This window comes from Glycine max, chromosome 6 (assembly GCF_000004515.6).
Source record: "Glycine max cultivar Williams 82 chromosome 6, Glycine_max_v4.0, whole genome shotgun sequence".
In the NCBI taxonomy this organism is placed as follows: domain Eukaryota; kingdom Viridiplantae; phylum Streptophyta; class Magnoliopsida; order Fabales; family Fabaceae; genus Glycine; species Glycine max.
The window spans coordinates 47,579,621-47,592,701 of record NC_038242.2 but is presented as its reverse complement, the minus strand read 5'-3'; the positions used below and the strand labels follow the sequence as shown (position 1 = coordinate 47,592,701).

The 13,081-nt window shown below is 30.8% G+C and overlaps 2 protein-coding genes and 1 non-coding gene across 3 annotated transcripts; 2 read left to right on the top strand and 1 right to left on the bottom strand.

Moving 5' to 3' along the window:
• Positions 1–2,012: 2,012 nt before the first annotated feature.
• On the bottom strand, positions 2,013–2,342 carry LOC106799116 (early nodulin-like protein 2). Its single transcript, XM_014777095.1, has one exon. It carries the CDS (start codon positions 2,340–2,342, stop codon positions 2,013–2,015), a length of 330 nt encoding a protein of 109 aa, XP_014632581.1.
• An 8,061-nt stretch (positions 2,343–10,403) lies between these two features.
• Positions 10,404–11,365, top strand: LOC106799180 (uncharacterized). Its single transcript, XM_014777158.3, has one exon. It carries the CDS (start codon positions 10,900–10,902, stop codon positions 11,140–11,142), a length of 243 nt encoding a protein of 80 aa, XP_014632644.1. The 5' UTR covers positions 10,404–10,899; the 3' UTR covers positions 11,143–11,365.
• On the top strand, positions 10,475–10,577 carry LOC113002020 (small nucleolar RNA R32/R81/Z41). Its single transcript, XR_003267548.1, has one exon. It is a non-coding gene; the product is annotated as a small nucleolar RNA R32/R81/Z41 (small nucleolar RNA).
• Positions 11,366–13,081: the final 1,716 nt, after the last annotated feature.

Sequence of the window (13,081 nt, the reverse complement as noted above, 5' to 3'; positions counted from 1 at the left end):
TTAAAAAGTACTCATATAATCCTCAGTTAGCCAAAAAAATTTTAAAGATTAATTATCAATAAAATTAATAAATATTTAATACGCATAAAACACATGTTAAAAAAAAATGCATAACGTGTTTAGTTGCTCGCTTGTTGGCTGTTGCGTTAGAAATTACTTGCATTCCCATGTTAATGGGAAGTTGTGTGGATTAGCTTCCCATTTTTGCTTCATTAATTTACGCATGCATGTCTTTGCTAGTAACAAAAACAAAATTATGTCTTCAAAGTTATATTAAAAAAAATATGAAAATAATATAAAATTCTTATGTTAATTTAACTATTACATTACAAAGCTCAAGAAATATGGTATGAAGCTGGACTTTTCGAAGTCATCCAAAGATAAACCCAAATAGTAGAAAGTTTTAACTCTTGTGTTGCATATGGACACGTAGGAATGAGGCATTGTGGCCACAGATTGCCAAACCTTCTGATAATTTCTTCTTTTCATGCAAACAACACGCTCCAACCAAACATCAACATCACTATATCAAGCAATTCAGTCATCCATTTAATTTTAACTCAACAATGTGATTTTTGAAGTAATTAACTCAAAGATGGTAGTAGACAATTTTAATAAACAGATTATTTAATTTCAGCCCATGCTCCTTCATTATCTCTCGTAAGAAAATGTCTTGATAGTTTAAAATTAATTTCAAACTTAAGGGTGAATTTTGTAATACGACAAGTCAATCATATTGCTCATACTTTAATAAGAGTTTCACGATTTCATTCTCTCAGTGAGTTCTTTGATACTATTCTCACTTATATCCATGAATTATCATAATCTTATGTTTCCTAAAAAAACACTACTTAACATTTTCCATACTTTTATTGTCGTCTATTAAAAAGCAAAAGAAAAAAAAATACTCATATTACTTTCTCTCCAATTTTAAAATACTGCTCGTGAGAATAAACTTAATTAAGTAATTCACTCGAGGCCCTTCCATGAATAACAAAAAGAAGAGAGAAAGACGAAGTAATTCACTACCTAAAGACGAACTTAATTGAGTAAGTTTCACAAAATTTTAAGTTCAAATTCTGTTTTTTTTTTCTCCATGCGTTTTTTTTATAACTGTCGTTTAAGGTTTTTACACTCTAACCTAGAAAACCTATTTACTCCCACTACACCATTTTGATTTTTAGTGAAATTGTGAGTAATTTTCCTAAACCTTTCTCATTTCACTTCTCTCACATGTTTCTATAAAGTAGTAATAGTGCTATTCTAATCAATTTCTCTCTCTCTCTTGGGTGTGTTTAATGCTTGTGGGAAGCACTAATTCACCCTTGATTGACAACAAAGTATTATCATTAAAAAATAAACTTTGTTGGCAATACGTAATTTTTTTGGAGGTAGATGAAAATGAAAGGGTAGAAATTTTGGTCAAGTAAGTATCCACTAAAGTTTTGACCAATAAATGATCAGTTCACCTATTTTATGGAGAATGTGAGGGTAGAAATTTTGGTCAAGTACATCCACTAAAGGTTTGACCAATAAGTGGTCAGTTTATCTTTGAACTTTTAAATTATTTATTATTTAATTTATAAAAAATATGGTAAAATAATAAATGAAAAAGAGTATAAGTGACAAAAAAAAAATCAACATTTTATTGAACTTGAAAACTTTATATAAATGGAAACAATTTCTTGTTAACAATCAAACACTTAAAAAGGAACTAAAAGAATACACATCGTAAAAAACAGAAGATGTAAAAAAAACACAAAATTAATTAAAATAAAATAATGTAAAATTTGTGAGTTATGCCTCAACAACCATTCCACCACAGCATTAACAAAAAAAATAAAATCAAATCAAAACCAAGTTCAATCAAAGAAATCCTAAACAAAAAGAACAAAGTTCAAATCAAAACACCAATATAATACAAAGTACAAATCATGGGGGAAACAATCATTATTTTTTTTTAAACCATCAGTTCAAACCACAAGTCCTCATCCATAGGCTACACCAACACACTAAACCAACCCAACAAAGGCAATCAACATAAAAACAATCCCCACACTCACACCAACCCTCCCTGAACCCGATTTGTCCGTCGTCGGTGTCGGTGCCGAAGAAGTCAAATCGGTTGCCGGAATCTTCTGCAGTGGCAGGATGCTTGCCGGCGGCGGCGCAGCCTTAGGAATTGGTTGCCTCACAGCCATGACAAGAACAATATTGAGCTTTTGACCGTTTTTGCAGTTGTTAAGGTTGCCACTTATGAAGTAAAAAAGGCCAGAATTGGAAAGTTGGAAGGTTGAATCACCACACCGTCCATCTTTTGTATGGGGTTGTTGATGTTGCATGAATCAAAGTCCTCCTTCTTCACCACCACAACCGAATCAATCCCTTTATTGTACTTGAAATCTGCATGCATGCAACAACAAAATAAAAATTAATAAGAACTAATTAATATTCTATTAAGTTTTTCTCGATTTTACTATTTTTATGTAAAAACAAAATTAATATCAATTTAGTATCACGCATTAACGCAGCCAGCAAATAGTTGAATGGAAATTAAATGACTCAAATTCAAATGCGTTTTAAATTTGATTTATCAAAGATGAAAATAAGTCATATGTTCTTCATTTAACAGTTCCATTGCGTAAACGTTTGAATAAAAAACACTAGTAAATCACAAGAAATTAATTCTGATCATACATATTTTTTGTTTGAAAAAAAAAGAGCCTCTATCTGATTTTCTTTTCATTAAAAAGGGTGAGAAGGGGAAAAAGAGGAACTCAGGAAACATATAATAACTCAAATTCAAAAACAAGAACTTACTTATTTAATTTAAATAATTGAATAATTTTACGACACAAAGTCACTAACGAACATTTTTTTTTTAAATGTGAGTTGTAATGATTAATGTTAGTTTTTTCTGCCAAAGAAAAATATGTTGATGGATTAATTCAATGTTTTTTTATCGATCAATAATAATTGTTAATTATTAGTTTTTTTGTTAATAGGAGATTGAATGGATGATTTTTTTTTCTCTTTTAATCATTTAATTCACATTATATTTCCGTGTTAATTCGATATTGTTGCAAAGCCGAATTGGTAATGGCCCAGAGATATGGGCCACGGTGGAGGATTTGGGCCGCAACAGGGCCCAGGTACTGTTGCTATACCGGCAAATAATGCGGGGCCTAAACTCGCTGGAGTTGTGGCTGGGCTTTGCGGCGAGGCTGGCGAAGAAGGTGAACGCTCGTTGCACAATATTGCAGATCTCATTGATGCTGCATGTTGTTTTTCAATGTAGATACATTTTTATGCTTATTGTTTTTTTTTTCAATGTAGATACAAACTTTTTTTTCTCTAGAGAAAAAACGTGAAGTAAAGTGTGTATTATTAGGAGAGTAGCGTTCTAACTAGATTGTTATGTATGGTGAGTCACTTGTAGTTGGTGTTTAATATTTAATATAAATAAGAGCGCTCTGTATATTTTCTGCATCTATCAATCAATTAATATGATTTCTTATTAAATTGTATCTATGCTTTACTCAGGATGTTTTGGCACTTGGTAAATTGACAATTTCTCCTGCTCTTAATATAGGATTTCTAACACACTTCCTTCAGATAATAAAATCATTCGATAATAGTCCAATAACAAATAGTCAATCCAACACACAGGTTGACAACATCACGTTATACGAGGATCATCTAGACTTGTAAATTAATTAGTGAACATATCATGCCCTTCATTAATTTGTGTATCTTGATATTATTTTTCAAGATAACTTTTGATTTAATGAATAAAATGGAATTTCTATCCCTTATTTTTAGATTAATTATTTTGATTTTAGCTTATGTATGTAGAAAATATACGTTTCAGTTGCTTGAACAATATGTATGAATGATGTAAATTTTTTAATATCATGTTTAATTCTTATGAATAAAAAAATAATATTATTTTTTTTTCAATCGAAACAAATGACATAGAGTTACTATGTAAGCATCGTTCCTTATATATAAACAATTATTTCTTAACAAAATTAAATTATAAATAACATATTTTTCAAATATTGTAAAACTCAAATTATTTTAAGCACTTATTTTATAACAACCTTAACATTGATTAGAATGAATTCGTGCAAAGAGGGTTTAAATCTACGTGGATTTGTAAAACTTATGAAATTAAAAAAAATTAAGAAATTCACTAAATTAAGATAATTAATTCATCTAAACATTTACGCATTAAAGATGTTGTAATCAAGTAGCACCTTTTATAATTTATCATATGTTATCAAGTTAATTAAGGTGATGCGCTAAACAGTTTAAACTGGCAAACAATCATCTTGATCTAACAAAAATACTCTAAAATCAAAATAAAACTTTTAAAATTTAAGAAATTAAACTGAAAAAATACATAAAAGACTATAAAATTTCCATTTTAGCTTTAATGATAATTGTATATGAATTATAGTCTAGAACTGTAGGAAAGCATGCATGCAAGTTCAATTTTCATTTGATCGGGTTAGTTGATGAATACTCGTGGCCATTGTCTCTAACAATCGATATACACATGGCCATCATCAACTTAAACCATGGCCTATCAGTGTCATCGGTTTAATTAGTTAGTTGAATGATCCCTCTTGACCTTGAAAAATCATGCCCAAACGGCCCTATATATAATTGCTAGGTACTAATGAAATTATTGTACTGATAAATATTTCTATTACTGCATAATTAATACGACAATCTTACGTAGATAATATTTTTCAGTACGTACAGATTTAATTTAAATAATTAAAAAGATTTCAATTTTAACTGCCTTTATGTTCTGGTTACGTCGAAATCACATACACTTGTGCTAAGTACACCCCTTCCCTTCTCTTTTTATTCTTAATTGTCAATGATACCTTTTTAACCTTGTTTTCACACCCCCACACTCGTGTTATTCCTTTAAACCCTAATTTACACTTCTTTCTTTCATTGAACCCGTACCCCCCAATTTTGTTCTTCCATAAACCCCTATTTCTTCACACACAACTCCCCTTTGTCTTGCTTGTCGTGCTTCTCTCACAGTGACGTGATTGTCTCTTTCTTCTGCAACCCCAAAATGTGGTTTTGCAGTTCCTTTCACTGCTTTCCTCAGTTCCTCTCATCCGTAAGGACAGGTTTGTGACCAAACATATTTTTTGTCGGTTAATGTTAAATCAATATGGTTTTTGATTCACCTTTATTTTGTTTCATTGTTAAGTATTAATTTATCACCGTCTAACTCGAAGAATTGAGAAGCTACAGTGCATCGCCTAACACAACTGCAAGTTGCACTACTTTCCTTCACCGGCGTTACTTTTACTGAGAAATTAAGTATCACTGTCATTTAGATTCTTAAATATCAAGTTATTAACCATTAAATATATTATTATTTTATTAGAATGAATTTCCTATTAAGGCAGCCATGTGCCGCACTCTTGAATGAGTGAATTCAATCAAAATCAGTTAATGAAATATTGAGAAAAGTTCAATTCTCTTCCTCCATAAAGTGTATCAGTGTGGCAATTTCATTTATTCCCTCTCATTCTAGTTTTCCTTGTGCAAATGTAAAGTGGGCTTTATTTTATCCCACTTATATCAATTTCAATTTTAATTTTGAGTGATGTCAAAGCTAATTGTTTGATCAAATTTGAAGAGAAAACCCTTTTTATCCTTTCAATGAAAGGAAGACGTGTAAAACAGGGTTTAAAGAACTTACACCAGCGTGGGGTGTAAAAAAAGGATATAATTGGCAAGAAAATTTTATAAAATATGAGGGGTGTACTTAGCAAACAGGACGGTGTATCTAACAAGAGTCTAATTTATAAAGAATGGAGGGGTGTTCTTAGAATTGTGATATTAACATGCCTTCAACCAAAATCAATTAGCTAAAATTAAAATATTACTGTATAAAGATTTAAAGACTTCCATTACAAGATAATACCGTTCAAATAAACTAAACTCAGTCTATTATAAAGATTTAAAGTCTTTCATATGAGATATCAATCAAATGATGCTAAAGAAGGAAAACAATAATCCTTCATTTTTATTTTTATTTTTTGCATGGAGAAGATATCACTGTTCAAAGAAATTACACATGGGCATACAACATGTATGCTATTGTATTGCCTTGACTTTGGCCGATTTTGTAAATTACATTCTAACACTTAACAAAATTAGAATCCATGATCTCTACTTATTGATAAAATTAAACATTAATTTAAACTGACTAAGAAGTAACAAATTAACGCATATTCATACTCCCAAGCATATACTATACAGCATAGCCTCCCTTGATTAGACGACCCTTATCTCATTTATTCTTTAGATAATTTAACATTTGCTTTTGTTGGGTATCGCCATTGCTGCTTTGGATATAACCTCAAAGGCTTTCACCGCGCAGAATTTGAACTTCTCATCAATAAATCCTTTCTTTGTTTTCAAGGTAATTCTTAACGTTCTTGTGTAGCTTATAGCTGCAATATTTATACTCTGCAACCATAAAGGATAACATGTTATGGTATTAACACGTTTAACTAATTGTATTTCTCCTGATAATAGTTGGTAAATACAAGAGATAAAGTCAACTAGCATGTTCTTAATTATGCATTAAAAATTGAGTTTCCTAAACAATAGGGCAGTTCACCCACCTTCATAAACTCTATTCCATCTACCTTCATTATATATGTCAACTTATTTTATTGAGTTTCCTAAACAATTGGGCATTTCAGCCACCTTCATAAACTCATCAGTGATAAGATAAATTATTTCTTAGAGAGATAAAGAAAAAAGTGAATGTGGAAAAATTAGTGAACAATATGGTATAAATAACATTATTCTCAAGGGTAAACTAATTATTTACCATATTCAAATTATTTACATATCTCAAAGGTAGATTGAAATTGGAAAATAATGATGATATTTTTTAAAATAAAATAATTTTTAAAAATAATTTTTAAAATGAATTTCTTTTAGAAATTAACACGATAAAAAAAATGTACTTAGTTATGGACTGCATAATAATTATTGTTGATTTCTTTTACTGAGTATAATTGCGTATAATTGTGGTTGATTAAAAACATATATTTTTAACAATTTCACACAAACATATAATCATTATTTTAATTATTAATTGGCTTAAATATATTTTTGGTTATTATAAGTTTATGTTTTTTTTTAATTTTGATCTTTGTAATTTTTTTTTAATTTTTAGACCTTGTAAATTTATAATTTTTCAAATAAAAAACTTGAAATTTAAAAGAGAATAAAGTTGAAAAAATGAAATTTTAGATAGACTAAAAATTAATAATAAAACTTACATGGACTAATAAAATTTAAAAAAAAGTATAAATTTATAGAGACTAAAATAAATAAAAACTTTACAGACAGACTAAAATTTAAAAAAATACGAATTTACATTGAACAAAAACATATCTAAGTATTGTGAATTTTTAACAATTATGACTTCATTTTTTTTCTCTTAAATTGCATCCTTTATTTTAAAATTATCAAAATGTGTGTTAATTTCGTTAGGCTTTTATCATCCACAATAAGCAGGGCTGTAGCCATGAAGACAGTTAAGAATTCAATTAAAATGATGATTACCTCGGGTCCACCCGTCATTGTGAAATACAAGCCTTTCACAGGATGATTTGCCAAAACCATAGGTTCTATAGGTCCAACCAACTTGGATACTACAACACTTGAGTTTCTCAGTGTCCCATAGATATGTTTTGCCACTGCCTGTAACAAGTTAATGTCAATAGAAGAAGTTTTTTTTTTAAAAAATAAAACAAAGAACAATTAAAAAAAAGGGTTGGGCTTGGTATCTGTCCATGGCTAAATGAACCTAGTATCTTATTTTCCATAATACCTTATTTTCCAGGTTCTAAACACCTTGGTATCCCCGCATCTTAAATGGAATCAACAATTTCTGAATTAAGCACAAGAAAAAAAACACTTAACACTATTCAACATACACACAAACAATTCTTAATCGAATTATCATAGAAGTCGCATAGCACTAGAAAGACACAAACTTGTGGTCGTTTGCACAGCCCTCCTTCTCACACCAACAATTGAGTGCTCGCAGTTGGATTGGATTCGTCTTAGCTCAAACCAAGGATTTTAGTGTAGGGCTCTCTCACTGATCTCTAGACATTGTTGAGTTATGAGTGAGATGTGACTAGACATGACAATGAGGCGGGGCGGGTACGGGTGTTGTCTTTCCAATTCCTTATCCCGATTCTCTCCAACATATTCTCATACCCGTATCCGATATCCGACGGGTTTAAGTTTATTGTCTCATCCCCGTACCCGTCAGGTACCCGTCGGGTATTGGGTATCCCCGACCCCGTCTCATACACGATTCAAATTAGAAAAATATTTTTTTTGTAAAAAAAAAAATATTAAAAATTTGATTTTAGAAAAAATAAATTGATTGTTAAATATATATTTTTAACTATTTATATATCAATAAATTTATTATAGCGCGTGTGTCTATAAAAATAATTAAGAAAATAATATAAAATCATGTAAAAATTCTAAAATAAAATTAACTAGTAATAAAAATTCTATGTTTTTTTATTAAATTATGCAAAAATTCTAAAGATTTTAAGTGGCGGGATGGGTTCGGGTTTGGGGTCGGGACGGGTCTAGTAATCTCATACCGTACTCGTACCCAACTTTTGGTTATCGGGGAAAACCCGAACCCATACCCGGTCAACTCGGGTATTACCCGTCAAAGTCGGGAGGGATTCGGGCGAGTACCCACGGGTACGGATTTTCTTGTCATGTCTAGATGTGACTTTTCAATTTGCGCGCTGGAACAAAAATGAAACCATGATAGTTTTACAAAAAATCGTCCTTAATGTAGCTTTCCAAGACGGTTTTTATAAAATCGTCATCGTTGAAGTTGTCGATATTATAAAAATGTCACCGCAATCAGATTTAAGACAGTTCTTGGGAAACCATCTTCGTTCTGCCATTGTAGAAAATGGTTTTTTTAGTAGTAATAGTTGTTTGGTACCACTCATTTTCTTTCATTGATTCTCGCTCTAGCTCATCTTTCTCTCTTGCTCAAGAGCGTTAAGTTTCCGACGCCAAAGAATGACAAGGACTCTGCAAATAGCCTTTAAGTGTGTAAGTTTACAATTTGGTTTCAAAGTCAATTTCGACTTTCAAGCCTAGCATAATTACAAACGCTAGCTGAAAATTCTTTGAACAATAACGTCAATGGTGGTGTCGATATGGAGGAGTTAGTGCGAAGAATGAAGTTTGCAAGGTCGGCCTTGTAGATCTTGCATGGAAGAAGCATGTTCCAAGAACATGTGCAGATATAAAAAAAATAGAAACAAGATCATATCTAAAAAAGAGAAGCACATTCAAAGAGCGAAAACCAGAGGGGAAGAAGAAGAAAGAAAAAGAAAAAATATTGAATAAAGATTGCCATCTTATCAACCAAAATACCAAGTTTTACTTTAGAATGAAAAATATTTCAAAATAATTTTTCCTCTTCAAGCTTTAGTCTTACATCCTACTAAATCATTTAAATTCTTACTTTATATGTTACTTATAAATCTGGAAGTTATTTCATATTCTAAATCTATCATAAATATCAAAATTGAGTTGTGAGTGCATGCGAAGGGTTAGAGAAAGAAGAAAAAGAGGTTGACCGTTAGTCAACATTACAAAATTAACGGAAAGACATAATTGTTGCATTTTAAATAATTGAAGGATTAAATTACAAATTTTAATAATTAAGTGATCAAATTAAAGCTTAAAATATATTTAAGGGATTAGATATATAATTAAGCCATTTTTATATGTTAAATTAGTATTTTGTACTTTAATTTTTTTTATGTTAGATTTGAATTTTTAGTTTTTTCATGTTCAATTAGGTTCTTTAACTTTTAAAATTGGTTCAATTTGATCTTACCGTAAAAATTAAACTAACAAGGTGGAAAGATGAATGTGTCATACTAACATTATCACACTCTATAACGATTTAAAATCACAACTAGGTACACATTTCTTAATACTGTCAATCCAATTTAGACCAAAATTAAATTGAACCGATTTTAAAAATTAGAAAACTGAATTAAACCCAAAAAAAAAAACTCCAAGACCAAATCAATTCTGAAAAATAAATTAGAGAATGTAAAAATAATTTAATGTTTTTTATATCCAGTGTTCACTGGGTAGAAAGTTTCATTAAAAAAATAGAAAGGAAGTTAAACTGGGCTAAAAGCCCAAAAGACAAAATTGGGCTTAAACCCGGAAGCTTTGGTCCAACCTGGGAGCTAGGGTTTGTTTGACTTATTGAAAACGCTTTAAAAGCCGTTATTGACACATTCCTCACTCTCATTGCAACTTCATCGATTCAAGTAAGTAAGTATCTCAATCAACAACAACAACAAACACTCTTTCATTTGTTCCTCTCTGGTGTGGTTGTGAAAGGTGAACATGATGAAAGCTTTAACAAAGAGAAACGGTGATCATCAAGCATTACATGTTTGATATGATCCAATTTCTATCGCTACGTTCTTTCTGACTCACCTTTCCCATACCACTCAATCTCTCTCTGTAATTTACTTATTTAATTTAAATAATTGAATAATTTTACGACACAAAGTCACAAACGAACATTTTTTTAATGTGAGTTGTAATGGTTAATTTGTTAGTTTTTTCTGCCAAAGAAAAATATGTTAATGTGTTACTTCGATGCTTTTTTTATCGATCAATAATAATGGTTAATTATTAGTTTTTTTTTGTTAATAGGAGATAGAATGGATGATTTTTTTTCATTTGTTTCTCTTTTAATCATTTAATTCACATTATATTTCCGTGTAAATTCGGTATTGTTGCAAGGCCGAATTAGGGATGGGCCGGATATGGGCCACGGCGGAGGATTTGGGTCGCAACAGGGCCCGGGTGCTATCGCTGTACCGACAAATACTGCGGGGACTGAACTCGCCGGAGTTGCGGCTGGGCTTCTCGGCGAGGCTGGCGAAGAAGGCGGAGCTGCGTGCAATGTTCTGGGTGGGTTCTGATGAACGCTCATTGCACGACATTGCGGATCTCATTGATGCTGTAGAGTATTCTCTCTTCTTTTTCAGAAAATGACAACTCCCTCCTGGTTACATCAACTGATCAATGTTATTTTTCGATGTAGATACATTTTTATGCTTTTTTTTTTCTTCTTCAATGTAGATACATATGTATGGTGAGTCACTTGTGGCTGGTGTTAAATATTTAATATAAATAAGAGCACAGTGTATATTTTCTGCATTTATCAATCAATTAATATGATTTCTTATGAAATTGTATCTATGCTCTACTCAGGATGTTTTGGCACTTGGTAAATTGACAATTTCTCCTGTTGTGTGCATTCCTTGAAGTAATAGACATCACATATTTCTAATAGGCTGTGGTTAGAGGTGATTTGCATATACCATGGAAGAGTCTATCACACAATACATTCCAGAAAGCAAACTATGCCAAGAATATTATGAAATTTGTTGGTAGAGACATGAGTGGCTTGCCATGGTTACTTAAGAGGAGACAAATTACACTGTTGGATTTGTTTCTGCTTCTTCAAATTGACACTTACTTTGTTGCTGTTTTTTCAAAATTTCAAAACCTCGGCCAACGTCAGTAAAAAACATCGTTAGAGTGACCGTCTTCGAAAAAAGAATTTCAAATTCTTTATTTTTTGAAAAAATTTGAAATCTTATTATTTTAGTCGATCAAAATAATTTATAAAAATACCAAAAATTAAATATTATTTCAAATATTCTATCTAAATAAGTTATTTTATCATGAATCCTTTTAAATTCCTTGAAAAAATGAATTCTTTGTTGAATTGTTCTATCCAAATACACTATTAGGGAATTTATAATTGAACATTTTCACATCAATTGAATCTGAATCAACAATTGTGCTTGAGTAATTTGTCTGAATTTGTTGTTTGCCAAAAATTTATGATTGAACATTTTCACATCAATCAATTGTGGTTGAGGTGTTAAAAGTGATAAACTCATAAAAGTTCTTGTAATTTGGTTTGAGTCTAGCTTAAAAATTTGCTCATGCGAGATGGGTTATCCCTTATATAGGTGATATCATTAGATAATGTAGGATATCAAACACACTATTTAGGTCCTATTGCTACTTAATATAGGATTTCTAACACACTTCCTTCACATAGTGAAATCATTCAATAATAGTCCAATAACAAATAGTCAATAAAACAATCATTAAAATAGGTTTTAATGCCATCTTAAAATTTAAATTCAAATTTAACTAAATCTCAAAAGTTAGTTTTCAGGATTGTTCATTAGTTAAATTCAATATTTAAGATCACTAGCCAATATTGCATGTCCATCGAAAGTAGAAGTAACAAACTACTGTATATTCATCCCATGGAGTGACTATAGCAATCAATTCATCCACTGATCTTCATTCTTTTGCGTATTATATGAGGTCTTCATGACATCAAATTGTGGAGAAAGAGGCTCAAGATCAAGAACGTGCCAGATCAAGGTATCGATCCTTGGACAGATCATCAAAGAGGATCAGTTCACGCAATATAATTGTTATAACATATGTAGGGGCAAAGGGAGAGCACATTGGAAAAATGTGTGCCTTCTGCTCCCAGTCACCTTACATTTGAATCTTTTTGGTTTTATATTCTTTCTAGGTTTTAAATTGGTTTCAGTTGAAGAAAGTTCTTGGCTTTTAACGTATCATTGATGCTGTAAAACACGTGTTAATGAATTTCTAGATAAAAAAAAAAAAAAAAACACTCAGGAAATGTTGTACCTTCCTGGCATGCAAATGAAGAGCTAGTAACTAGTAAGTATTTCATTTTATCATGCGATGTTAAAAAGTATAGACAACTTTGAGAAACTTGATGGGTTTTTGTTTTTTTTTTTTTTTTGTAAAAGAAAAATATTTTATTACGTTCAGAACAAGAAGTGCCAGGCCTGCCCCAAATGAAATACACGGACCAAAACATAGTCAAACATTACAGAACCAAGTTAACACCAAAATACAACTTGAAGGT

What these genes read in the sequence shown, in the direction of transcription:
- LOC106799116 (XM_014777095.1), bottom strand. Translation starts at nt 2,342, where the DNA reads ATGCAACATCAACAACCCCATACAAAAGATGGACGGTGTGGTGATTCA.
- LOC106799180 (XM_014777158.3), top strand. Translation starts at nt 10,900, where the DNA reads ATGGGCCGGATATGGGCCACGGCGGAGGATTTGGGTCGCAACAGGGCC.